A 27665-nucleotide genomic window follows, 5' to 3' on the forward strand; every position below is an offset into this window, starting at 1 on the left:
ATCAGGTCGTATTGGTCGAGGTGGGCGAGTGAGTGGGGTACTCGGTAAACCGCCACCGCCGGCCTACTGTGGAGTAATTTGGTTGTCTGTAAAGGCTTGCTGAAAACCTTGATACAGAAATCCAAGGAGGACTAAGCAACACCTGCAGACTATGGGGGCCAGTTGCTCAGGTAGGGGGCGATCAACCTTGGTTCAGGTTGATTCTGTGAACCGACCAGTTGGGTCGGCACGATATGTAATGTGTGAAAAATATGGAAGTCACACCGAATCTTTATGTGATGAATGGGAGAGAATGACTGTACAAGACAGGGACAAATTCCCAAGAATAGGTAGCTTTAGTCCAGAAGTGTTACAAAATTTAAGGAGGAGGATATGTCTCGTAAAATCAACAAAGAGACGAATTCAACATCATGATTATTTACAGTTATGGCACCAGGAAGGTGAGATACAGAGAGGTTTGGCTCTGGCGGCAGGATCTGGGGCAGTCAGGAAGCTGATAGCCACAGCTCCTCCTCCACCATACATTGCAGGAGAGAAGTTGATTGCGGAGAGAAACGCACTGGGTTGTAAAACACAAACTCTTAGTAACCCTGTAAATGTTAATGATGTTAACCAAATAACTCATGCAAGTATTAACCCGTGCAAGATGTACCCTGTTTTGAACCTTCCTCAGGAGTGTGATCAAGAAGACGATTCAGCAACAATTTCAGCTCTCTCTCTTGCAGCCACCATAGCAGAGACCACAGTAGGCACAGCGACACCCACGAGATTAGTGAAAGCCCCTAGCGGAGGGATAGGTGAGGTCGTGTCAACGGGTAAGTACGGCACCATGCACTACACTGAAACAATTGTACCACAACAAGCAGTAGAATCTACACAGGAAGAGGCTGTTAGAATTGCTCCTGTAAGGGTAATAGCAGTTCCCAATGGAAAAACAGATGTGTCTGGAGCCACTCCCATAAGGAACATTGCCATGTACACTCCATTTTCCAGAATGGAATTAAGAACAATAGTGTCCGAATTTCCTGACCCCAGGAAGGATTTAGTTGCTAGCCAAAAATACATCAGGGATCTAGGTAACACTGTAGAACCCAACAACAAGGATTGGCAGATACTGCTAAGAGCTTGTTTACCTTCCAATGTCGACGCAACTCAATTTTTAGCTGACTGTGCATTGGATAAAGATGTACCGCTTACAGACGTGTACAACAAGGATAATGTAAAAAGGATAAATTTACAGCTAAAGGAGTATTTCCCAGCCGTTGTTAAATGGAACAAGATATTTTCCATTAAGCAAAAGGAGTCCGAAACGGCAACAGAATATTTTCACCGGGCACTATTAGAAATGGCAAAGTACACTGGTATAGAAGACATTAAGACCAACCCAAACCATCGAGAAGTAGCAGTATCTGTACTGATGGATGGTTTGAAAGAAACATTAAAAGCTAGGGTACAGACCACACAACCATGTTGGCGAGGTCTGTCAGTGTCCACATTGAGAGAGGCTGCTATTGATCACGACAGAAACATCACTAGGCACAGGGAATCGCAAAGTGATAAGTTGATGTCCGTAAGTATACAGGCGCTGACCACAAGGCAGCCTGCGTATGTACCACCGAATCCTGTGGGTAAGGCAAGTGTAATAACATGTTTTTCTTGTAACAGACCGGGACATTATGCACGAGAATGTAGAACAAAGAGTGTACAAAGATCTTTTCAACCCCCTAGACAACGACACGACACACGACATTGGGAGCAGGGTCCACAGAGGCGGAGTTTTGAGCCACATACAGGGGAAACAAAAAGATATCCCCCAAACAGAGATTGGCATGCCTCTGGTAGTTCCCAGCTAACCCCCGCACAAGTAGTCGCTGCCAGCGGGATTCAGGGAGGTCAGCATACCCAATAGGGGTGTGGCCATACCTGTAATCTGCACCCAGTTAAGTTGATTGCCAGCCTTGGAAGTGAACCAGAGATTGCAATCAATGTAGCTGGTAAAACTTTAAACTTTCTTGTAGACACAGGGGCGGCCAAGTCAGTGATAAATTCGACAGTGGGCATGAGAACCACTGGTAGGACAGTTCCAGCCATGGGAGTAACAGGAGTAGTCCAGCACTACCCTGTTAGCAAACCAGCCGAGATTACAATAGGGCCTTTGCATACCAAGCATTCCTTTTTGCTGGCTGCATCGGCACCAACTAATCTCCTGGGAAGAGACTTACTATGTAAAATGGGTTGCGTCATTTATTGTACTCCTGAAGGTGTATTCTTGGACATACCTGAGAATCACGCTCAGGAAGTACGAGACATGTTAGACTCCCCATCAAAATTAATGTCACATTCCATTATGACAAATAGGAACCCATCCCAAGTAGAAGAGATGACATCTCAGATACCAGAGTCACTTTGGACAAAAGATGGACAGGACACTGGATTAATGGCAAACGTAGCTCCAGTAGTTGTACAAGTAAAAGATGGTAGGATAGCTCCAAAAATCCCACAGTATCCTCTGAAGCCAGAGGTGGAGTTAGGAGTTTTCCCAGTAATAGAGCGCTTGCTACAACAGGGCATTCTAGTAAGAACGTCCAGCACAGCAAATAGTCCCATCTTCCCTGTTAAAAAGAGTGGGGGGAGGGGTTACAGGCTAGTGCAGGATCTAAGGGGGATTAACAAAATAGTTGAGAGTCAGTTCCCCGTAGTGCCTAATCCAGCTGTCATCCTAATGCAAATTCCTCCCACTGCCAAATTTTTCACTGTTATTGACCTCTGCTCCGCATTCTTTTCGGTACCTCTGCACCCTGACAGCCAATATTTGTTTGCATTCACATACAGAGGAGTCCAATACACGTGGACTCGGTTACCCCAAGGTTTCATAGATAGTCCAAGTATATTTTCTCAGGCTTTGCATGATTGTTTACAGTCTTTCCAACCGGAGAGTGGATCAGTGTTGATACAGTACGTGGATGATCTACTACTGTGTTCTGATTCATTGGAGGCATCCCTGAAGGATACGAAACAGCTCCTGTTTCATCTTTCAGACACAGGTCACAAGGTTTCCAAAGACAAGTTACAATTATGCCAAACTAAGGTAAAATATTTGGGACACTGTCTAACACAAGGACTGAGACACCTGACCGCTGATAGAATCCAAGCCATTAGAGACATGACACTGCCACAAACCCAGCAACAGATCAGGACGTTTCTAGGAATGTGTGGGTATTGCCGTAATTGGATCCCAGGGTTTTCCATATTGGCGCTACCTCTGCAGGAAATGGTCTCTTCAAACAAACCTGATCGGATTTCGCATACAGACGAATCCGAAACAGCATTTGAGAGACTTAAGCAATGCCTAACGCAGGCACCAGCACTAGGTATGCCAGACTATGGGAAACCCTTTGAACTATACGGAACAGAAAGTGCTGGGTGCGCAGCAGGTGTACTAACCCAAAAACACGGTGACACCAGCAGGCCAGTTGCATACTACAGCGCTCAGCTAGATACGGTAGCGCGATCCCTCCCCACATGCTTGCGTAGCGTTGCGGCGATAGCATTGCTAGTGACGAAAAGCGAAGATGTCGTGCTAGGCCACAACCTCACAATCCATACACCGCATGCGGTATCTGCCTTATTGAATTCTGCCCAAACCAGACACGTCTCATCTGCAAGGTTTACAAGATGGGAATTGGCATTAATGGCCCCAGTAAACATCACCATAAGGAGATGCAGTGCATTAAACCCTGCAACATTTCTCCCAGGTGTGCCTGGTCAGGCACAAAGGGTGGAAGGTGAGAGTGATGGGGAAGGAGGATTTAATGCAAAGGAAGATACACATGATTGTATGGAATATTTGACCCAAAATTTTACCGCAAGGCCTGACATCAGTGACAATCCACTGGAAGATGCAGAACTCACGTTCTACACGGACGGTAGTTGTCACAGACAGTCAGACTCGGGAGACTTGTGTACTGGATACGCAGTCGTAGATGACCAAGGCACCATAGAAGCGGAACCGCTAGGCCCACCTCACTCAGCCCAGGTTGCTGAACTGGTCGCCCTAACCAGAGCATGTGAATTGGCTAAGGGTAAGTCAGCCAATATCTACACCGATTCTAGATACGCCTTCGGGGTAGTACATGATTTCGGAGCCTTATGGCGGCTCAGAAATTTCATGACGGCGGCTGGTACACCGATAGCGCATGCAGCTTATATAAAAAGGCTTCTAACAGCGATACAGGAACCCGACAGAGTGGCTGTTATCAAATGTAAAGCACATACATATAGCCAAGACCCAGTATCCCTTGGTAACAGCCGAGCAGACGAAGCCGCAAAGCTTGCAGCTGCTACCCCCATACGGACAGACACCACACAACTGATGGTATTTAATACCATCAACACACAAAAGTTGTGTGAGATGCAGAATTTGTGTTCCACACAGGAAAGAGCAGTCTGGAAGGCAAAGGGATATGGCCAGAAGTCCTCAGGGCTCTGGACGGATGGACATGGTAAACCAGTGGCCCCCAGGGCATACCTTCCATGTCTGGCTGAAGCAGCTCACGGGCTGACTCATCTAGGCAAGGAGGGGATGTGCAAATTGGTAAGAGCATACTGGTGCGCCCCAGGATTCTCCTCTCATGCGAGTAAAAGAGCAATGTCATGCCTTACCTGTCTGAGAAAGAATATTGGAAAAGCAATACCTACAGAACCATCCCATATCCCACCTGCCGGCGGCCCTTTCCAGGTAATACAAATTGACTTCATTCAATTACCCCCATGTCGAAATTTGAAATATGTACTTGTTTGTATAGATGTTTTCTCGAATTGGGTCGAAGCTTTTCCAGCAGCTACAAATACCGCTATGTTTACAGCTAAGAAAATTGTGCAGGAATTTGTATGTAGATATGGTATCCCTAGAATCATTGAAAGTGATAGGGGTACCCATTTTACAGGTGATGTCTTTCAAGGAATGTGTAAGTTGATGGGAATTGATAGTAAGCTGCACACTCCGTACCGTCCACAGGCGAGTGCGAAGGTCGAAAGAGTGAACAGCACTATTAAAAATAAATTGAGTAAAGTAATGACAGAGACAGGATTGACGTGGCCAGAAGCTTTACCCATTGTTTTGTATAGCATCAGAACCACTCCCAGGTCCCCCCTTAATCTGTCTCCTTTTGAAATCTTGTTTGGTCGACAACCGCATGTCATGATTAACCCTCAGGATGATTTGAAATGTAACAATGAAGTAACTGTAAAGTACTTGATTAACATGAGTAAGCAGTTGAGGAGTCAAAATGATAATCTGAAGTTGGTGATTCCTGATTTACCAGATAGTAATTGTCATGACATTGAACCTGGGGATTATGTAATGATACGAAATTTTCTACGCTCAGGTTGTCTTATTGATAGATGGGAAGGACCATACCAGGTCTTATTGACTAGCACCACAGCATTGAAGGTTGCTGAGAGAGAGACTTGGGTCCATTCATCCCACTGCAAAAAGGTTGCTGATCCAGAGAAGTCCCGTGATAAGGAACAGACGGTAGAGGTTGTATCACTGGAGTGTCTGTTCCAGGAGGACTGAGGCGGCACCTGAGCCTTGAAGACCGAAAGCAGTTGTCGACTCCCTTCTCCCTTTTATTGTTTTTCTCCACTTCCCAGCCCCTCTCCCTTAAAATTTCTTTTTCCCCCTTCTCATTTTTCTCTATTTCCTCCTCAAAGATGGACTTGCCCCAAGAGACTGTGATCCGGATTTTGATGTTAACCATGATGTTGACCAGAGCAGTCTGTTCAGGCGAGAGTACCATAGAGGTCGAAAGAGGTTCTGGAATGGGTTCCGATTATGATGATGGAGGCGTAGTTTTCCAAGATCAACCAAACCAACAAGCAAAGGCGAGTATCAGAAAACGATCCGATAGAAGAAATTGTGATGGATTGTTAGCTGAAGAAAATTGTATCTGTAGGCTCTGTGATAATCTGGTTGAAGATGGATGCATAAAGAAATGCCAATCCAGTTTTAATATCCATATGGACCGGCATCCATTGAGTGACTATCACTCCTTAGTGGGTAACGTATTAAACCAAACAGATTGTTGGGTATGCTCTCAAGTACCTCAGGGTCACAGCAAATCAGGGCTAGTACCATTTCCTTTAACGTTAGGGGAGGTACTTGAGCTAAGTGGTGGGAGACCGGTGGACCGGAGGTTTAACATCTCCAGCCCTCCTAGTTTGAAGCTCCACCAATACCATGTGGATAGGTCCCTCATATGTTTTAACATCTCCAATCCCCGTAAGCCGGGAAATTGGGAAGTGTCATGGAGCAACCTTACCATGACCTTTTCACACAGAGCAGATAGAATGCCTACAGATACAGAGCTCGTACGCCACATAGCCAGTAGAGGAAAATCTTTCCGGTATCGATATACCTTAGGAAATAGGATTACTAGAGTTGGAGAGGTATCACCAGGATACTGTGCACATATCGTACAAACCGATACGTGCATTAAGCAGATGGAAGAATTAGGGTCAGGAGATTTCACCTGGAAGGTTTGTAACATGATCATGTCCTTCTCCGTCCCTTATGTTCTCCCCGATGATGCATATTTCATATGCGGGAGAAAGGCGTACAAGTGGCTTGCCCCAAACTCTGAAGGATTGTGTTATATTGGAAAAGTATTGCCTGAAGTGATGACTGTTACACATGACAAAATGAAGGACATACACCGTGGTGCCCAAGCTCCTTATACTCACACTCATTACGAGCACCGAGTTAAAAGACAACTGTCAGAAAGGTTAGAGCATCCGGCCTCTGATCTTATCCATGAATCCACCGGGATTCAGGTTCTGGTAGCGTTAGATTTCACTCGTACCGCTCGAGGAGTGATGAATTATAGATACATTTCCGCACTCGCTAATTTGTTAGATAATATCACTGAAATGTATGATGACACGTTTAGATACACTGGAAGAGAACTTCAAGCTTACAAAACAGAACTAGTTCAGCATAGGATGGTTCTTAATTATCTTACAGCAGTAACAGGCGGATATTGTGTTACATTGGCAACACAGTACGGCATAAAGTGTTGCACGTATATCACAAATAGCACCGAGGATCCGGTAGAGGTCATAGACCAAAAGATGGACGATATTCTCCAATTGAAGTGGGAATTTCGTCGAAAACACAATCTCACCCTTGCTGCTGTAGGTAATGAGCTGACTGGTTGGGTGTCATGGTTGAACCCGCGAAATTGGTTCTCCGGTTTAGGAGACTGGGCTCAAGGAGTCTTAATGGATGTTGGAAAGTTTCTACTATGTATCTTGGGTGTCATTATATCGATTGGATTGATATTTAGATGCGGGCAGGCTTTAATGAGGTGCAAACAAAGTACAAAAGTGATGAGCTTGAGGAGCGAGGAAACTGTAATTAACCTGGATTTGATTTATGACCCAATGATAGAAACCAGGATGTGATGAAAATGCGATTATACGGTCCGTTTCTTTCACCTGTTTTTCTGCTTTTCTCCAAGATACAAAGACCCCCTTGGACGAGGAAGTTGACGAGACGCTATACAGACAACAGACAAGCACCAAAGATGAAGTTTTGACAACCTATGATATGGACACTTGATGAACTTTGCCATGGATCCCCAGTTTCCCTAGTATTTTTAAACTCACGCTAGCCCAACATTTTTTGTAAATCTGATGGCTCAGACAAAGCTATTTGCTCATGCCCAAGGAGCAATACAGCGCAAAGAAGACGACTCTCAACAGATACCGAACACAACTTCAACAACAGATGTACATTTCCCTGACATAGAATATCATTGCATTTTTCGTAAGTGTTCTTTATCTTCATCTCTACAACCCCCAGGTAACGACACACATAGACGATAGGGAATACAGGCACAGATAGCAGCAACCACATACCTCCCCCATTCATGTATCATCAACTAAAATGTGCATCCCCATTTTGTTACAACCACAGCCGAAATGAGCTCGGTAGAGTTTGACAGCCCATCCACAGACCTGTACCACAGGATAAGAAGGAATTCAAATGTATACTTCGCAATACCTCGAAGCTTGATTTACCACACGTACGGCACGATGATACATGACCCTCCAAACATGGACTCATACACACATGCTTCTACTTTCTCACTAGGTCATACCCTTTTCACACCTACTCCTCTCTTCTTCCTTACCCCACCATGGAAATCAATTAACCGCTGACTTACATTTTTCTCCTTAAATATTTTAGAAGGTGGCAGTTATTATTGACTGCCAAAGGGTGGACTGTCAAAGTCAGAAAAATGTCTCTATGCACACTGCCATATTTGCACCGCACACTGGTACATGCTGCGCATGCGTGCGCTTTCCCGTGACTGCGCATACCCGCTATTGCGTGCACCCGCTCGCACGGTATGCGTATTTACGGTAAAGAGTATGTAGTCGTAGCGTGCGACTCATTCGTTACAAATGTTCACAATTAATGTAGTTTATAGATCATGGTCCCTTTGATAGATTCTGAAAGTTTGGTTAAAATAGAATGTCCCTGAGCTGAGGAATCCCTCTTTGCATCGTACGAAGGGTCTAACAGGAATCATACAGCAGTGTTTGGTACCCATCGGAAGAGTATTTAATTAGCAATATTCCGGTGTTGGTTTGGAGCGTATTAATCGCTCGTGCGAATAGTTATGGACATAAGAAGTTTATGTCCATTTCTATTATTTACTCATACTCAGGTATGCGGCGGGAAACCCAGTTTCCCACCCACCTGAGCTGTTGGAAATCGTCACAGCCCACCTGTATGAATCACCCTATGACCTTTTGTTGTGATACAGGGTCGAATTCCTTCATCCAATGGACAATGGGATTGTAGGGACTATGAGATTGCATTGTGTGTGGGGCATAAATAGGCAGGCCGACCATATCCAACTTCACTCTCTCATCAACGGTTATCTGCTGATAGCCGGGAGCTGGATATCGAGGCGCATGCGATCATACCCTTTGTGCGTAAGTTTTCTCTCCGTAATCATTGTCTTTCTGTGAGCCAATTTCTCTCATCTCTCCCCGTCTCTCTCTCTCTCTCTCTCCACTTTTCTCTTATATCTCTCATAGTATTATAGCATTGTATTGTATTGCATTTAGGTCAGTGTAGTATTGTCTTTTTGTATTTATTGTTTAGTTCTGTGGTTAGGAAGTCTTTGTTATATTGTAGTGTATCATTTGTACTGTTATCCCCTTTTTACAAGTATATTAGATATAATACAGTTAATAGGCTTCGGACCCTAAACCAGTATCTGTGTATTTTCTATAGTGTTAAGTGTTCACTTGAGCGTCGGTAACGCTCAAGCAGCTTTGTAGTTAGTCAGGTTACACAAGGTTGCACTTACACCCTGTATTCACATTAAGGTATTCTGTGTATTTCATTGGTATAAGGTTTAGACATAAAGGTATAGCATTGTGAGCGTCTGCACCGCTGGTGACCTCCTCGTGGTCTCGAGCGTAAGCTACGCCATAGCAAATCATTACTCTAGTCATAGCCAATAACGTGTCCTGTGATCACTGGGCCGCGAGCGAACGTGACGCCTGAGCGTCTCGCCTACGGCTGAGCGATCGTTACGCAGATAGCGTACCCTTACGGTACTTCTTAAGCAAACAGCGTACAGTGTTCTTAGACTTCATAAAGGGTTGTTTATACGACAAAGGAATTTAGCATTGTCAAAGGTCAGAGGTAGAACAAGCAACACCTGCAAATTATGGGGGCCAGTTGTTCAGGAAGGGGGCGATCAACCTCGGTTCGGGTTGATTCTGTAAACCGACCAGTCGGGTCGGCAAGGTATGTAATGTGTGAAAAATACGGAAGGCACACAGAAATTTTATGTGACGAATGGGAAAGAATGACAATGCATGACGGGGAGAAATTCCCAAGAATAGGTAGCTTCAGCCCAGAAGTGTTAATGAATTTAAGGAGAAGGATAGGTCTTATTAAACCAGCAAAGAGACGGATCAAACATTATGATTGTTTAAAATTGTGGCAACAGGAAAGTGAAATGCAAAGAGAGTTAACTGACATATCTGACCCTCATCTTGGGAGGAGAGACATGGCAATGGAGAGGATTATGGTTGCGGAGAAAGGCACAATGTTGTACAATAAAAATGCACTTAGCAACTGTATTATAGATGATAAGAATAATTGTAATAAACATAACAATGATAATTGTAATACTGTTAAATGTACAACTATTAACCTATGCAAGTTGCACCCCATGTTAAACTTCCCTCAGGAATACAAGCAAGAAAGTGAGCTCAGCATGATGTCGGCACCTCTTCCAGCAGCCATCACACAAGACATCCAGGTGGACGCGACCAAATCGGTAAAGGCAATAATCAAACCCCCTAACGGAGGGTCAGGTGAGGTCGTGTCCACAGGTACGTACGGTGTTATATATCACGCGCAAACAAATGTACCCTATATTGTAAGACCAACACAAGGTGATGTAATTGAATTTAGTCCTGTCAGGGTGATCACAGTCCCCAATGGGAAGACTGACGATCAGGGAATCATTCCCGTCAAGGACAGTGCAATGCGCTGTCCCTGGTCCCGGACCGAATTGAGATCAATCATGTCTGATTTCCCAGATCCTAGGAAAGACCTAAGTGTATGATCAAAGATTCACAGAAGGTATATCAACTCCCTAGACAACGACATAATCATGGTATCCAAGGAATCAGGGAGGTACAGGGAAAGCGGTTGATGGTGATGAGCATCCAAGCGTTTGAGGAGGCATCAAATCAACCAAGACCCCATTTCACTGACACTTGGAGGAAGCCCAGGGTTTGTGATCTTTGCAAAAGAGAAGGGCATTATGCCAGTAACTGCAACAGCCTACATAAAGTCAGACCCCCTAGACATGAATATGAGCATGAATATGACACACCAAATTATAATCAGGGATCATATAGGAAGAATTTTGGGCCACACCCATAATATGTAGTCAAGAAAGGTGATCACTAGGACGGATGGTAAGCCTGAGGTAACAGTTAATAAATTGGGAGGTCATTCCCTGAAGACACAGGAATGACCGGGTGAAACGTTGTAAATGTATCTGTGAAATGTTTCTTTTCTCTCCCCATCTCTGACGATTATTGATAGGACTCAAACATTGAATATCTACTTGGTCTTTGCAGAAGTCTACCAAACCCCAGCATGACCTATCCGCATCAATGTATTCTGGCCAGATACAGAGGGTGGAGTATGGAGGTGCTGGTGGGAGGGACTGCGCAAGGAAACCATTGGACATGTAGATATGACAGCCTGATGATCTGACAATGTTTTAAAATGTTTGAAAAATGTTTGTTTTTTCCCTGTTGTTCTCTGTTGATTTATGTGATATATACATATATGAATTGTTCTCTCTCTCTTTTGTTTTTTTTTTTGTTTTCTCTCTTCTTTCTCATGTTTTCATGTTTTAAAGATGGTATGTCACACATCAGTTAGACAAATGGTAATGCAAGATTTTTGCTCCTTACAGAGAGATCGCTGGTTTGGAAGGAATATTGCATCACCGGAATGTTCGGTTGGAAGACTGAGAGACAGCACCTTTGAGATGACGACAGAACAGGAAGAACGACAAAGACTAGAGAACTTAATTATCGTAACAAGTTTCTCTCCCCCTCAAACTGATTTTCTGTACCCCCATTACAAATTTCTCCTTTTCTCCTCCTGTAAGATGGACTTGCCCCAAGAGACTGTGATATGGATTTTTCATGTTGACCCTGATGTTGACCAGAGCAGTCTGTTTCGGTGAGAGTACCAGTTAGGTCGAGTAAGGATCCAGAAAGGTTCTGATGACTGAGACGGAGGTGTAAATTTCCAATAGCAACACAACCACCAAGCAAAGGCGAGTACCGGAAACGATCTAGCAGCCATGTTATTTGTAAACATTGTTAGCTGAAAAGAGAACTGTATCTGTAGACTCTGTGACAGTGTAGTAGAGGATGGGTGCATCAAGGAATGTCAGTCCAGTTTTAACATTAACATGAACCGGCATCCATTGAGTGACTATCACTCCTTAGTGGGTAATGTGTTAAATCAGACAGATTGTTGGGTATGCTCTCAAGTACCTCAAGGCCATAGCAAATCAGGATTAGTACCATTCCCTTTAACGGTAGGGGAGGTACTTGAGCTAAAGGGCGGGAGACCGGTGGACAGGAGGTTTAATATCTCCAGCCCTCCTAGTTTGAAGCTCCACCAATATCATGTGGATAGGTCCCTAATATGTTTTAACATTTCCAATCCCCGAAGGCCGGGAAATTGGGAAGTGTCATGGAATAACCAAACCATGACCTTTTCATATAGAGCAGATAGAATGCCCACAGATACAGAACTTATACGCCACATAGCCAGTAGAGGAAAATCTTTCCGGTATATGTATACCCTAGGAAGTAGGATTACGAGAGTTGGAGAGGTATCACCAGGATACTGTGCACATATCGTACAAACTGATACGTGTACTAAACAGATGGGAGAATTAGGGTTAGGAGATTTCACATGGAAGATGTGTAATATGGTAATGTCCTACTCCGTCCCATATGTTCTCCCCGATGATGCATATTTCATATGCGGGAGGAAGGCGTATAAAGTGGCTTGCCCCAAACTCTGAAGGATTGTGTTATATTGGAAAAGTACTACCTGAGGTAATGAGTCTAAGGAGTGAGGAAATTGTAATTCCAATAGATTTGATTTATGACCCAACGGTAGAAACAATGATGTGATGAAAATGCGATTATACGGTCCGTTTCTTTCACCTGTTTCTCCGTTTTCTCCAAGGTAAAAAGACCCACTTTTGACGAGGAATTTGATGACCCTGTATACAGACGACGGATGGATTAAAGAAGAAGTTTTGACAACCTTATACACAGAGATTTGATGAACTTTGCCATAGACCCCCAGTTTCCCTAGAAATTTAAAATTTACGCTAGCCCAACACTTTTGTAAGTCTATGGACATTGACAAAGCTTTTGCTCGCACCTTTTTGGCAAAAGCACAAAGAAGACTGCATTCAACAGACACCAGACAAGACTTCAACTGACAAATGTCCATTAACCTGACATAGAATACCACTGCATTTACCATAATTGTTCTTTATCTTCATTTCTACAACCTTCAGGTAATGACACACATAGTCGATAGGGAATACAGGCACAGATATCAGCAATCACATATCCCCCCATTCATGTATCATCAACTAAGATGTGCTACCCCATTTTGTTGCAACCAAAGCCGAAAAGAGCTCGGTAAAGTTTGACAGCCCATCCACAGACCCTTAATACGGGATAAGAAGGAATTCAAATGTATACTTCGCAATACCTCGAAGCTTGATTTAAAACACGTACGGCACGATGATACATGACCCCCCAAACATGGATTCATACACACATGCTTCTGCTATCTCACTAGGTCATACCTTTTTCCCACCTTCTTCTCTCCTCCCTTACCCAATCATAGAAATGTATTTACATATGACATATATTTTTCTCTTTTTGAAATGTTTTAGGAAGTGGCAGTTATTGGTGACTGCCAAAGGGTGGACTGTCAAAGTCAAAAATATTACATAGAGAGAACATACAAACTGCACACATTTAAGTCGCTATACTTGCAAATATGCGCAGCGAGCACAGCAATATATAGTAACACACGCATTTGCTCGGACATGGCACGGAGATGGATTCGGCGCTTGTTTCATACAGTACATGGTTATAATAATGTCGGGCACCAAACATCATGGAGATTTAGAATTGGCTGATGAATTGATGTCATGAATGTGTATTATTTGAACAGAACCAGATGCGCCCGTCATGTTTGGTATTGAAGCAAGCAGATTGATGTGTGGGTTAGTTTGATGCTTGTTGTGAAGTTGTGGGACATTGCAGCGGATAGATATGATTATATGTATAAAAGCTAAGATCACTTTGTTAGAACAATGAATGATCAAGCCAACCCTTTTGCCAGTTTTCAGGGCTGAACCTGATCAGCATATACAAAGAGAATAGTGACTCAATCATGAAGGAGAGAGAGAGACCCCTCCCCCAGGAACAGACACACAGGAGAATAGTTCCTGTCTGGGGGGGGGCGGGGTCAGTTGTGGGGGCCTCTGAGGACAGATATACTGTAACTCACTCACACAGCTACCTTACACACAGCAAGCATGGCTGGATCATCACCAGGCTCCTTACAAAAGGCTAAGTATCATAATCTCAATATCTCATGGCTGATTGGCATAGAATAGTTTTAAATATGTGTTTGTGGTAAAGTAGTTGTAGAATGATTGGCATAGATTAGTTAGTTTGGAGATACAAATGGCTTAAGGTTAACGAGGTTTGGGCAGTTGTGTGATTGTTGGGTGTTTGTGTTGATACTCTGTGAAGTCTGTGATGAATTGGAATAGTAGACAATCTGTAGCATAGTATTTGTGGTATTTGTTTGCCTATGGTGATTTAAAATAGATTGTGCTGGTTTGTTATAATATATCTTGTTAATCATGAATACCACCATGCAGTACTTTTGAACATGTGCTTGTAGCAATGGCAGGCTGATACTTGTGGGTACCTGGTGGTCTGGTCTTGTGATAGCTCATATGCTCTGGTTATTAAGATACTGTGTTTGCTTGAAATTGTGAAAGGTGATTTAGATAGTTTGGAATTGTAAAATCAGAACATATGCATTGTTTTGAGGCTTGGACATTTTGGAATAAAATGGAGTCTTGTGTCTTCTGCTATGTGATTGTGGTGTAGCAGAGAGTGCCATGTGTTTAGACCTGCAAATCTAAAATGGCTGCTGCCGGGTGTTTTCCCCTCCCCCTTTCAACCATGTGTTGCAGTCTTTGGAATCATGGGAGTTTTCTCAAAATGGAGTCTAGCTTCCATCCCATGCGGTATTCAGCATTGACTAACTGCACAGCGATTGTCCCTCACATGTGTAGTTTTATCTGCAACCATATTGTCTCTTATTTAATGTTATAAGCCATTCTCTCTCTCCTTCCCCTTTTAAAAGTAATTGTGTCTTTATTGTATTTTATGTGTAGTAACTTGGTTAGATATTCTATGTTATTTTGGTAGTGTATAGCTTGTATTGTATTATTCTTTTTGAACGTTCATTCTCTCACTAAAGGCGTTAGAACCTTAGACCGGTATTTGATTGGTTATTATAAATGCATAAAGGTTTCTCAGAGCGTCATAGTCGCACATACAGCTTTTAAGCTAACAAGGTTACACTGCATTACATCTACACATTGTCACTGCACAAATGTTTACAGTATAAGTACATTCCTTAAGGTATAGTTAAGGGAGTACCCTTGCGGTACTTTTTGCGCCAATTGCGTACTGTGTTCTTTAACCTTTAACGTGTTTTTAATAGGACAAATATTATATACATTGTCAATATATAAACTCAAAACAGGCAAGCAACTACTCATGCGCTAAGCGGGATCTGAGCCTTGCTCCTGTGTTTCTAGTCTAAGTGAGCACACCTAAATGTGTAATAAAAATTAAAGAAATGCAAATATGCAACTAATACACGTGTTGTATATACGTGTTATATTTAAACTCCATAGAGACATAAAAAAAGAAAATAAGAAAATAAAGATATATCTCTGGAGCTCCAGAGTAAGTGACCGTCTCTCCCGGGCACATTTCAAAAACTGGCCTGGGCAGGGGTATAGAGGGGGAGGAGCCAGGCACACACTTTAAAAATTTTAAAGTGCTGGCTCGACTGATCACTCATCTATACCCCATGGTACTAACTCCAGCGGATGAGAGAGAAAACAATACTTTCTATTTTTGGGAAATTTATTGAAAGTAAATAGTTAAAAGTGGAGTTCATGCCTCCCAACATGACCCTCTCCAATGCTCTGCTTCTGAACTTCCCTCTTAATTTCTGATTGTTATCATCTGTGCAGAAACACCTTTCTTATCCATTAACCTGTTCAAAACAGGTGACGGCAATCATAAATTAAGGGAAAAGTCCAGGAACAGAGCATTTTGTCCCTCCTGGAGATGGTGGGAGGTATGGTGGAATTATCGTTTAATCAGATATATAAAACTTGCGCAAATCTGCTTTGTTCAAATGAAACATTATTGTTTATTGTTTGTTTCAATTTTGTCATCTAAAGTTGAGATCTGTTTTAATTAGCTGTCAAATCAATAAGTGCTAGCTGTCTTCAGTGAACGTTCAGAGGATTTAAAAACTTTAGTCATTTCCCAATGGGTTTTTTATAGTAATCTTTTGTTATTTTTTTCATCTTTTAGTTTTGTTTCTAAATGTACTAATCCATTATGGTGTGCTGGGGGAATTTCTTTGCTTGTTTTTTTTCTGGTCTAGTTTAACCCCTCCCTTACATGCATCTGTGATGGACCAATTAATTGAGCAACTACCATTCTATGGGGTATATTCAATTAAAGTCGGATCCATTCTGGCATGCATTTGTCAGATTGGATCTGACAAGCCCTATTCAATGAGCGGCAAATCCGACAGTCGGATCTGGCCGTTCCCGGTGTCCCGCCCTGCTGCTGCTATCAGTGGCGGCCGGGATGCACCGTCAGTGGTGGCCGGGAGTGAGGAGCCTGGCCGGGGGGACGCCCTGCTATAGAGGTACCTGTGCCCTGCTGCCTCTATAGCCCGCCGCCCGCTCCCTCGTCTCATCTCCTCAGTCCGACTTTTTGAGATTGTCGGAAACAGGGCCAAAACCTATCGGATTTAGCCCCGTTTCCGACAGATGCACACGGGATCCACGTGCTTTCCGACAAGTCAGAATTCCCGACTTGTCGGAAAAATTAGGGGTCTACTGAACAGGTCGGAACCCCTTCCGGCCTAAAATAGTCGGAAACTGCCGTCTTTCACAAGACAAGATGGCAGTTTCGACTTTAATTGAATGTACCCCTATGTATCATTGTCCTGAGAGGCATGTATGAGATCAATAGTTGGAAGGTATGCTGATCCTTGTAGTGTCATATCGGAGGATCTTGGTGTGCCTACAGAGGAGTTGGATCTCAGTTTAAAAAGACCTAAACATATGACCCAAAGTAAGTGCTATTAGCAAGTAGCATAGGATCACCAGCGCAAATATGCCTTACAGTGTCTAGTAGCTTAACATAATGTTTGCAAATGTATGTAACTGAGACCTCTGCATCATGTAGACTGGATGTGGTCACCTGACCGGCGGTCGGGGTCCCGGTGGTCAGGATGCCGACGCTTGGATCACGATTGCTGGCAATGCCGACACGCAGGGACTATTCCCACTCGTGGGTGTCCATGACACCCATAGAGTTGGAATAGAACCTGTGGCGAGCACAGCAAGCCACCGAGCCCGCTGCGTAACAAGCGCAGCGAGCCAGCAAGGATTTCCACTGTTCTCGCCCCCCCACTGCCGGCTGGGATCCCGGGGTCGGTATGCTGAACTCCGGGATCCCGACCGCTTGCAAAACAATCCCAACCCATGTAGAATGTATATCTCTTTTGCTGGTCCATTATGGTGTGCTGGGGGAATTAGATTTTTTTCTAGATTAACGGCTCCTTTACATGCGCCTGTGATCAATGGATTGATCTGAATAACTAACATTCTGTGTTTCATATGCTTTCAGAGACATGAAATCTTATAGTAGCAAAATTAAAAAGAATGACTGCTTCTACTTGTTAATGTACTATATACAATACAGATATGACCAAGTGCCTTCTCCCACACTGTAAGGAGCATTGTTACCCAATTTAAAGGACTCTAACCTCAACATTTTCCTTTGTTTATGTGCTGTTCAGAAAAGTAAATGTGAAAACACTGTCCTTTTGATGTTCCATCTTAGAATCAGTGAATTTGTTTCCAAACAGCGAGTTGCCATGATTGGTGCTCCCATGTTCCTCCCTTCTAAACAAATGTCTGATAAGACAATGAAGTCATTCTACCTGCAGTAGGAAAGGGGAATAACAGAGATAGAACAGTGGTTCTCAAACTCTGTTGTCAAAGTACAATAACGGTCCAGATTTTAGGGATAACCATGCTTGTGCACAGATGATATAATCAAACTATTGGAGGTACACATATAAAATAATCTGTGCGTAAGCATGGATATCTTTAAAACCTAGACTATTAGGGTAGATTGAGGACTGAGTTTATGAACAATGAGATAGAAGACTTAAAGGGATACACACAAATAGAAAGTCTTATCTGAGAAGACAAACTTAATTGCAACATTTCTGTTTCCCAAAGTCTTGGATATTCAGTGCGAACAGCACAATTGCATGAATCCAAACTAGCAAATTTGAAACACGCACCTACAGTAATATATATATATATATATATATATATATATATATATATATATATATTCTGTGTGATGATCTGGCACTCACTGGTGTTGCTGGCTGTTTGGTCCGGTGCCCTTACTGGTCCTCCACAGGCAGGGGGATGTGGATAGAAACTGGGTAGTACGGCACTCAGACACTGGTAGTTAAATTGAGTCCAAGCCCTGGATTGCTGTCGTCGACACTACCCAGTATATATATATATATATATATATATATATATATATATATATATATATCTGTGGCGGCACTCCAAAATAAATACTCTGAAGACTGCTGGTTACAGCAGCAGTCTTCAGAGTATTTATTTTGGAGTGCCGTCGCAGTTGCTTATGAACATTTTTGGAGGGCACCCGTATCCATGAACCTATGAGTGCTGGTATTGGTTGTTTTTATATATACAGTACGTACTTATTTAGGGTATAGTTAGGTTTATTTTAAGGTCGCTGATAAAAATTTTTGCTCTAGAACAGTGGTTCCCAAACTTTTTTGACTCACGGCACCCTACAGTATCAGAATTTTTTTTCAGGCCAAATGTTTCTTATTGAGAAATTTAGAAAAACATTAAATTAAGTACATTTTGATTATATGTCATCCTTAGGTTCAATTGTGTGGTGAGGAACAATGGGGGTCATTCCGAGTTGTTCGCTCGTTGCCGATTTTTGCTATACTGCGATTAGTCGCTTACTGCGCATGCGCAAGGTTCGCAGAGCGCATGCGCTTAGTTATTTTACACAAAAGTTAGGTATTTTACTCACGGCATAACAAAGCTTTTTCATCGTTCTGGTGATCGTAGTGTGATTGACAGGAAGTGGGAGTTTCTGGGCGGAAACTGGCCGTTTTATGGGAGTGTGCGAAAAAAACGCTGGCGTTTCTGGGAAAAACGCGGGAGTGTCTGAAGAAACGGGGGAGTGTCTGGGCGAACGCTGGGTGTGTTTGTGACGTCAAACCAGGAACGAAACTGACTGAACTGATCGCAATGTAGGAGTAAGTCTGGAGCTACTCAGAAACTGCTAAGAAATTTCTATTCGCAATTCTGCTAATCTTTCGTTTGCAATTCTGCTTTGCTAAGATACACTCCCAGAGGGCGGCGGCTTAGCGTGTGCAATGCTGCTAAAAGCAGCTAGCGAACGAACAACTCGGAATGAGGGTCCATATTCACTTCTGTTTCTCCACGTATTTTATGATTGGCAGCCGACAGCACTGGTTTTGTCTATTTCATTGACCATAAATAATTTGAATTGGTCCTGGACCACTAATCCAAGGCACTCCTGCAGGTGTCCCGATGCACCCCAGGGTGCCACGGCACACAGTTTTGGAGCCAATGCTTTAGAATGTTGTTTGGATTGTTACCTATCCTCCTGTAGTTTAAAACTAAACAAACACCTCTTTACTAGCTACAGCTTTCACCTGTACAAGCCACACTTCACTATTCTACCACATGGAAAGAAAAATAATTTGCACAAAAAAAATTACCCTGAGCTGTTTTAAAGGGGATCGGTATGAGATCCCGCTGCCCGGGATGCCGAATGTCAGGATCTGGACATCGGCATCCCGAGCGGTGGAATGCCAGCAGCGGGGCGAGTGCAATGAAGCACTGCGGGCTCGGTGGCGCGCTACGGTCACCATAGGTTCTATTCACCCTGTATGGGTGTCATGGACACCCATAAAGGGGGAATCACCTATCTCGCCGGTATACCGGTGGCGGTATGGTGGCCCTGTCGGGATCCCAAAGTCGGTATTGTGACAGCCGGGATCCCGACGATCTGTATGCTGACCGCATACAGTTTTAAAGCTAAACAAATAACCCAGTAATACTTACCATGTGCAAGACATTTTTTCTTCTTTTTGGGGTATCAGGAGGAGGAGGTATATATTCTTCACCATCATCTGTACTAGTAGATGATGGCTTCTCCTGTTCTTCAGCATCCACGGTGTATAGGGAGTCAGAAGTGAGCCAGGTACAGGAGCCACGATCAGAAGCCAAGTATAGAAGCCAGCCAGGAATCCGTAAACGCATACCATAAGTCAGTGACAGCGTCAGGGAAGCAAATGGCAGTTGTATGTCAGCACAGTATTTTATAGTTGCAAAAGAAGCGTAAAGCTTTCCCGGGCTACAAGTTGATACATTTCCCACCGTTCGCTGCTGTGAATTGATACATTTCTTGCCATTCGCGGAAGCCAATAAAAATCACACAACTCCAAAAATGCAGCCAATTAGATTACATGAATTCAAAGTACTGAACTTGATGCGAAGAGTGCAAATTCGTGTGCAAAGTAGGGGAGTTTTGATATGGGAGGTTGAAACTATGACCTAATTGGATTGACAGCAAAGCATTTTTATAAATGTATCTCTGTGCAGGTCCACTACATAAATCAGTGTCTACAATAAAGAGGAGAATGCCAAGTACAGAGTTGGGAAGAACAGTGTAATTTACTCTATTTCGAAATGTGTTTCAAACTGCAAAATATGCTTCATTTGAGAAACCCTTAGTCCTAAACATTCTGCATGATATATGCAATACCCATATTGTGTATTGACAAAGTATATATTCTTTAGTACCTGCAGTGCAAAATAAGCATAATAAATAATATCTTGAAATTTGTAACACCCTGGTATGGTAATTGCAACCTTAGCACACAAAAGAGTCATAACTACAACATAACAACAAAAATAAACTTAAATACCATTTAAAATGGATAAATGTATTGCGTTTTTCTGATGACAAAATAAATACACTACTTGTATGCTATTGTACTGGTTTAACTACTCTGAGCTCAGGCAGTGCAGGCTGAGTATTATTTATTATTATTATTATTATTATTACCAGTTATTTATATAGCACACACATACTTCGCAGCGCTTTTACAGAGAATATTTGGTCATTCACATCAGTCCCTGCCTCAGTGGAGCTTACAATCTATATTCCCTATCACATGTACACGCACACACATTCATACTAGGGTCAATTTTGTTGGGATCCAATAAACCTATCTGTATATTTTGGAAACCCACGCAAGTACAGGGAGAATATACAAACTCCACACAGTTAAGGCCATAGTGGGAATCAAACCCATAACCTTACTGCAGTGAGGCAGTAATGCTAACCATTACACCATCCATACTGTCATTAAACTAAATTAAATGAGTAGATCTGCAGACGAGTAAATCGCTTTCATGGAGGTCTTAATTACATTGCAGGCCTGGCTAACCGGTGGATCTCCAGCTGTTGTGAAACTACACATCAACAAATGCCCTGCCACAGTTTTAGCATTTCCTAATAGCAAATCAGTGGCAGGGCATACTGGGACTTGTAGTTTCACAACAGCTGGAGAGCCACAGGTTGGCCAGGCTTGTTCCAGGGAAATACCCCCACCTAAAGTTAATGTGCAAACAATTTGCACTAATATCAGTCTCATCATGTTATTATGCCTATGACACAGAGTAGAATCAAGCCACATAAGGTGGGCCTATCACCTATACCAGTGTTTCCCAGCTACAGTCCTCAGGGACAACTAACAGTGCATGTTTTACAGATCTCCTAGTTAGCGCACAGGTGTACTCACTACCAGTGATGTGCGGTGAGGTGACTGACACACTGTAAAGTAAAAGATCCACAGATGAGCTGATTATTTCAGTTGTGATACTGAGATCTATAGAGCTCACGCACTGTTAAAGGTCCCTGAGAACAGTAGTTGGCAAACACTGACCTACACACAGAAGAGGAAACCATTTTGTGCACTGAACCAATATATATTATTTCACTAGGATTTGATGATATCCATGAGGTGTGAGGCACACAGAGATGTCACTAGTTTCTGATGAACTGACGACCCTTCCCTAACGTGTTACAGCTGCATACAATTCAGTTCAGCAGGAAGGACACATTTTACCATCCAAGTTTTGCCTCACATCCCATAGAGAAGCATAGGAAAATTACCATAGGGGCTACCATAACTACCGATAGGTGCATTGTCAGGAATACGGCACATCACCGGCAATCGAATCCCCCCTTGGTCTGAAGCACTTCCTCACTAATTACTTGTATAGAGGTCTGTAACTTCCTAGCTGCTGGATTCTTTGCGATTTCTCACAGAAACCTATATATGGTTTCTGCCGCATGAAGGATTTCTAGTGGTTTGAAAAAGATCTTGTATCTTTTCCCAGCTGAAGAACAGCCATATATGTTCCTGTGAGATTACTGCAGCTGTCTTTTCTCCTTGGCACTGCATAAACACAACCCAGAATGCTCCAGGCTGATATGCCAAGGGTTCTGCTGTTATATAGAGGTGGCAGCACTTTCGGACGGATTAAATCATTAAGTAATGATGAAATAATGAAGTGCCCTTGATTAGCAGAACCTGTCACAGATGCCCTTATTTGTGGCTTTGGAAGCAGTACTTACTCTTTCACACATGGCTTCTTCTTCTTGGCTTATTTTATTTATAAATAATGACAACAGAAAATCCGTTATGTGTTGTATGTCGCATGAGATTAGATTTATTACATTTTATGGCTTTATGAGGACTAGATAATTGTTCATTATGCACTAATAAGAAAAAAACAGACTTGAAGTTGTACCAGCTATAATTGCTTCATAAAATCCTTTGTTACCATGAACAGACTCAAGAAGAGCAAGCCTGGAACACTCGGCGAACTCATGCCTGAACACAACATTTTTCCCACCATTCTTTATCGGAAGAAAACATAAATATACCATATAATACAAATAATAGTCTAGGCATTTTTTGGTTATTTAGATGGTGTAAATTGTTTCACATTTAGGAGCATCTTCAATTGGGGGTTTATTCAGGTTTGTTAGCAAATCGAAAAAGCACACTAAAGGTCAAAACCATTCTGCACTGCAGGTGGGGCAGATGTAACATGTGCAGAGAGAGTTAGATTTGGGTGGGTCATATTGTTTCTGTGCATGGTAAATACTGGGTGCTTCGTTTTTACACTGCAATTTAGATTTAAATTTAAATCTCTCTGCACATGTTACATCTGCCCCACCATCAGCGCAACATGGTTTTGCTCATTAGTGTGCTTTTTTTTGGTTTGCTAACAAACCTGAATAAGGACCAGTGGGGCAGATGTATGAAGCCTGGAGAAGTGATAAAGCAGTGATAAGTGGAAGATGATAACGCACCAGCCAATCAGCTCCAATATGTAAATTGACAGTTAGGAGCTGATTGGCTGGTGCGTTATCACCTTGCACTTATCAGTACTTTATCTCTTCTCCAGGCTTAAGACATCTGCCCCACTGTCTGCAAATTGCTGTTGGAACACCGCCATGACAACTGGAACAGCAGCACCTCGAAACCACCAGCATCGTCAATTTTCCCTTCCACACTATATAGGTGCATAGGAAAATTTACAATATTGGGGTACCACATTCCACTACGATGCGCGTAGCCATAGATTGTGGCCACACTTTGCAGAGAATTGAATGCAGGCCTTAAAATCTTGACCACTAGTAGTAACTCTAGCCTATAAGGAAACCATTAAGGATATCTTCTACTATACCTTCCACTGGAGTTCCAACGCTGCCACCAAGTCCCAATATAGCCAGGTTTTTCTTTCTTGGCTGTAGCATCACAGCAGACTCTTCTCCACGCACCCAGTGCGGTACTTTCACAGGCTCTAGCGAGACATTCAGCAGCCTGTCCTCCTGCAGGGCACTGTACATGTACTTGATGGCATTTTTTAGATTATCAGAGCCGCTGATTCTATTTCCGATGGTATCAACGAACAGAGCTAATCTCTCATAAGATCTGTTCTGGGCACTGCCATAAACCGCCAGATCGATGATGGATTTGGCTACATCTCTATAGCCAGTCACTTCTTTCTTTATCCGTTCTAGCATCTTTGGCTTGATTCCAGATTGATGGCTGTCCCCGGAGCATGTCTGCAGCACACACACAGCCAGCCAACTTGTCACTATCGGAAGCTTCATGTTAGCACACTATTTCTGTCTGAAGGAATTGCTACGGGACCAGGAAGGAGAGAATTAAACTTTACTAAATGATTCTCTTAAAAGCAGCACTTCACAAAAATACCTCACAAAAACATAGCACGGTCACGGTGACATTAAATAAACAGCTCCACGTTATTTCTTTTTCCATTAAATATGTATCATAGGACTTCACTTTTTGTTTGCAAATTGTACAACTCTGATCATTTTAACTAAAGAAAATATGTTTACTTTGTTCTTACTATCAAGACCCCACTGTGGCCGCTGCAATAATCTGAATTTCCATAGCAATGTGCTTTGATCCAGGTGCACCTAGGAACTTGTACTGAGGTCTAAGGACCCTATTCAGGTTGGATCGCAACTCGTGATCCAACCGCAAAAAATGCATACTGATGCACCCTGCTGTAAATGCGGATGCAACTGCCTGTCAATCAGGCAGAGGCGTTCGCGGGGCGGGAGGTGGGGGGTGGCAAAGCGCCATTTGCTATGGTGGAGATGGAGCATTGCGGGTGCGGCGTCAGGGAAACAGAGGGGCGTGGTGTGGGCGTGATCAGGCTCGCAGCTGCCCTGAAGGTTTTTTGTTCCCCAGGGGGAAGCTTCGGGCCAAACCTAGGGAAAAAGGGACGACCCCGAGTCATGAAGCGGAAGGAAGTCCGAAGACCCTTGCCCCCTAAAGGGCCTCGGGGGGTCGTGGATTCAAGGGGTCCCTCTGCGCTTCGGCAACGTTGGGACCCAAAGACCCTTTTTCCCTCAGTAGGCCTTTTGGCTCTGAGGGTTTGGGAAGTAACGGGGCCATTCTCCTTTTGAAAGGGACCAAGGTCCTACACCATCAGCATGTACATCCTGTAGAAGTTGGGCCTGATGGAGAGGAGACATAGAGGAGGGCTGGTGGTGTCTTCATAAGTACATCCTTGTCTCTAGTCTGTATGGCCTTTGTAGTTCTGATGGCTTTCAGTCCATCCTACACCTTTGTAACATTTGTAGTCGTTATCAGTTTACTCGCTTTGTACTTTCCTTTTATACAACATAAAACAGAATTTATTATAATATACAGTATCGTAGAAAATTTATCCTATGTAGCGCACCCAAGATGGCTGCATCACCTGGTGCCTTCATGGGTAGGACGGATAATCCTTGAAATTTATCACTCAAAATGGCTGCCTCAGCCCTGTATTAGGTTCATGGTTTTCTGCATTGTCTGCAAATCTAAATCTCTGTATTATGCTCATTAGTTCTGTAAATCACTTTTGGCCTTTGGGAGAAACGCACTATATATATATATATATATATATATATATATATATGTGTGTGTGTATCTATATGCGTAGATAGATAGATAGATAGATAGATAGATAGATAGATAGATAGATAGATAGATAGATAGATAGATAGATAGATAGATAGATAGATAGGCTGTATCCCGAAACAAATGTTGGACGATTAAGCATTCATTTTCTTCACTTGATTACCAGTCACCCGAGTACCACCAAACTCTGCACACTACATATATAGCTTTGTGTGGGTAGTCCGACACTCCCAATAAATAACAAATATAACAATTATTATTATTATTATTATTAGTATTATTAGTATTACTGTACAGGTGCATTTAGCATAACTTTGCAGTCATGCCATGCCCTTGGTTGTTGGTTTTCTGAGAAAGTGGTCATGTTCCCATACACAATAAAAACATATAAAACATAAAAGTAGGGGTTTTGTGGTAAGTCCTTGAGCGCATATATCTCTCAGCTTTCATCATTATAAACTACTTTCTTCAATAATCTTTAAACCTTGATGAAGAGCTCTAGTTGTTTGCCATGGAGGTGGGGGAGGGTGCAGCTCTTCAATATATCTGGGGCATATGCTTCTGTAACTGCCTGGTGTTGGTGTCTCCTTGTTGTGGTGACTGATCAGGGCCACACTGGCCATCTGGCAAATGCCTCCCAGCTCTCTGCTCCGCCCTGTATTTACACCCTCCCATCTACCCTTTGCTAGTATACAGATAAATGGGGGCGTGCCACGAGGCCAGACCCCCCCCCCCCGGACTCGTGGCACGCCCACATGAGCTGTTGCCACGCCTCCTTGTCGTCCGTGCGCACAGCGACGTGCCAGGGCTGCTTCATGGCCCCACTCCACCCCTGTGACTGAGCATCGTATTTGTGATACACTGTACCAGAATGATACCTGCCGACCCCAAACTGGATTATTTTCATGGTTCTTTTTATCAACACATTTGTGTCAGCGTTGTCATTTGCCGTGGTTGTGCATTCTCAGAGGTATTTTGCTGAGCTCAGCAATCATTCCCTCATTCCGAGTCCTCTAATCCTATTGCAGAAAACCTTAAGACAGTATCTTTTTGCAGAAAATGGCTGATAATAAAGAACAATATTCTGTACTTAGCTGCACAGCAAATGTAGTTACAATTTAACACTAAATACGTGTATATCGGTCAAGGTACAGAAGTACTTCAAGATATTGGAGATATTTATTTTTGCAGAGCTTAATGAAAGTAACTTGTACTTTAGGTTTAGTGGTCTTTACAATGTTTCAGAATTCAGAAACATATAATACAGACAATCGATATATGACCCATATACAGCTTGACAGTGACATTGCGTAAATGAAAGTTTGTCCATTCTGCTTACTTAAGCTAAATTACAGATTATTTTAACACCAGAGGCAAATGAGAATACCAAGTACAAGACAAATCGTCCCTATGTGTTGCCAACTGTGTTTAATGGCAATGGGGCCGATTCAGACCTAATCACTGTTGTGAGATTTCACAAGGTGGCCGATTATCGTTCAACTGCGCATGCATATGGATGATAATGCGCACGGGCGAGGCCGAACTGCGAAAAAATCCAGCGTCTTTTTTGATCGCTAGGCATACGCAAGGTGATTGACAGGAAGCCGGCGTTTGGGGATGGTAACTAGCCATTTTCTGGGAGTGTCAGGAAAAACTCAGACGTGCCCAAGTGTTTTCAGAGCGGGTGTGTTAGGTCAGCTCCGGCCCCGATCAGCCTGTTTGTATCGCACTGTAGGAGTAAGTCCTGGGCTACGCACAGAATGCAACGACTGGAAAAATCATTTGATGGTGAATGAGTTGTGAACGGATTTGCAGCTGACTGGCGTTCGCAGAGATTTTTGCAAGGCAGACGCAGACTTGAACAGGGAGGATATTCACTCTGTCTGGGCGGCGACTATCTGATCGCAAACCTCTGCAAATTCACAGAGGTGCGATCAGGTCTAAATTACCCCCATTGTTATGATAAGACTGAGAGGTCAAATGTAATAGTCTGCAAATTGCAGGCATCAACGGTTCCCGGGAAGAGTGGCCGATG

At 43.0% G+C, this 27665-nt stretch overlaps 1 protein-coding gene across 3 annotated transcripts in view; it reads right to left on the reverse strand.

Annotated features, from left to right (window-relative positions):
• The window catches only part of CPQ (carboxypeptidase Q), a 1143103-nt gene that overhangs the window by 958898 nt on the left and 156540 nt on the right, over positions 1-27665 (reverse strand). For all 3 annotated transcript variants that reach the window (XM_063924160.1, XM_063924158.1, XM_063924159.1), the window contains one exon: positions 23877-24337. In XM_063924160.1, coding sequence (XP_063780230.1) covers positions 23877-24306 — 430 coding nt within the window. In that variant the 5' untranslated portion in view covers positions 24307-24337. The remainder of the gene's footprint in view (positions 1-23876; positions 24338-27665) is intronic.

Source organism: Pseudophryne corroboree, chromosome 5 (assembly GCF_028390025.1).
Source record: "Pseudophryne corroboree isolate aPseCor3 chromosome 5, aPseCor3.hap2, whole genome shotgun sequence".
NCBI classification, from domain to species: Eukaryota; Metazoa; Chordata; class Amphibia; order Anura; family Myobatrachidae; genus Pseudophryne; species Pseudophryne corroboree.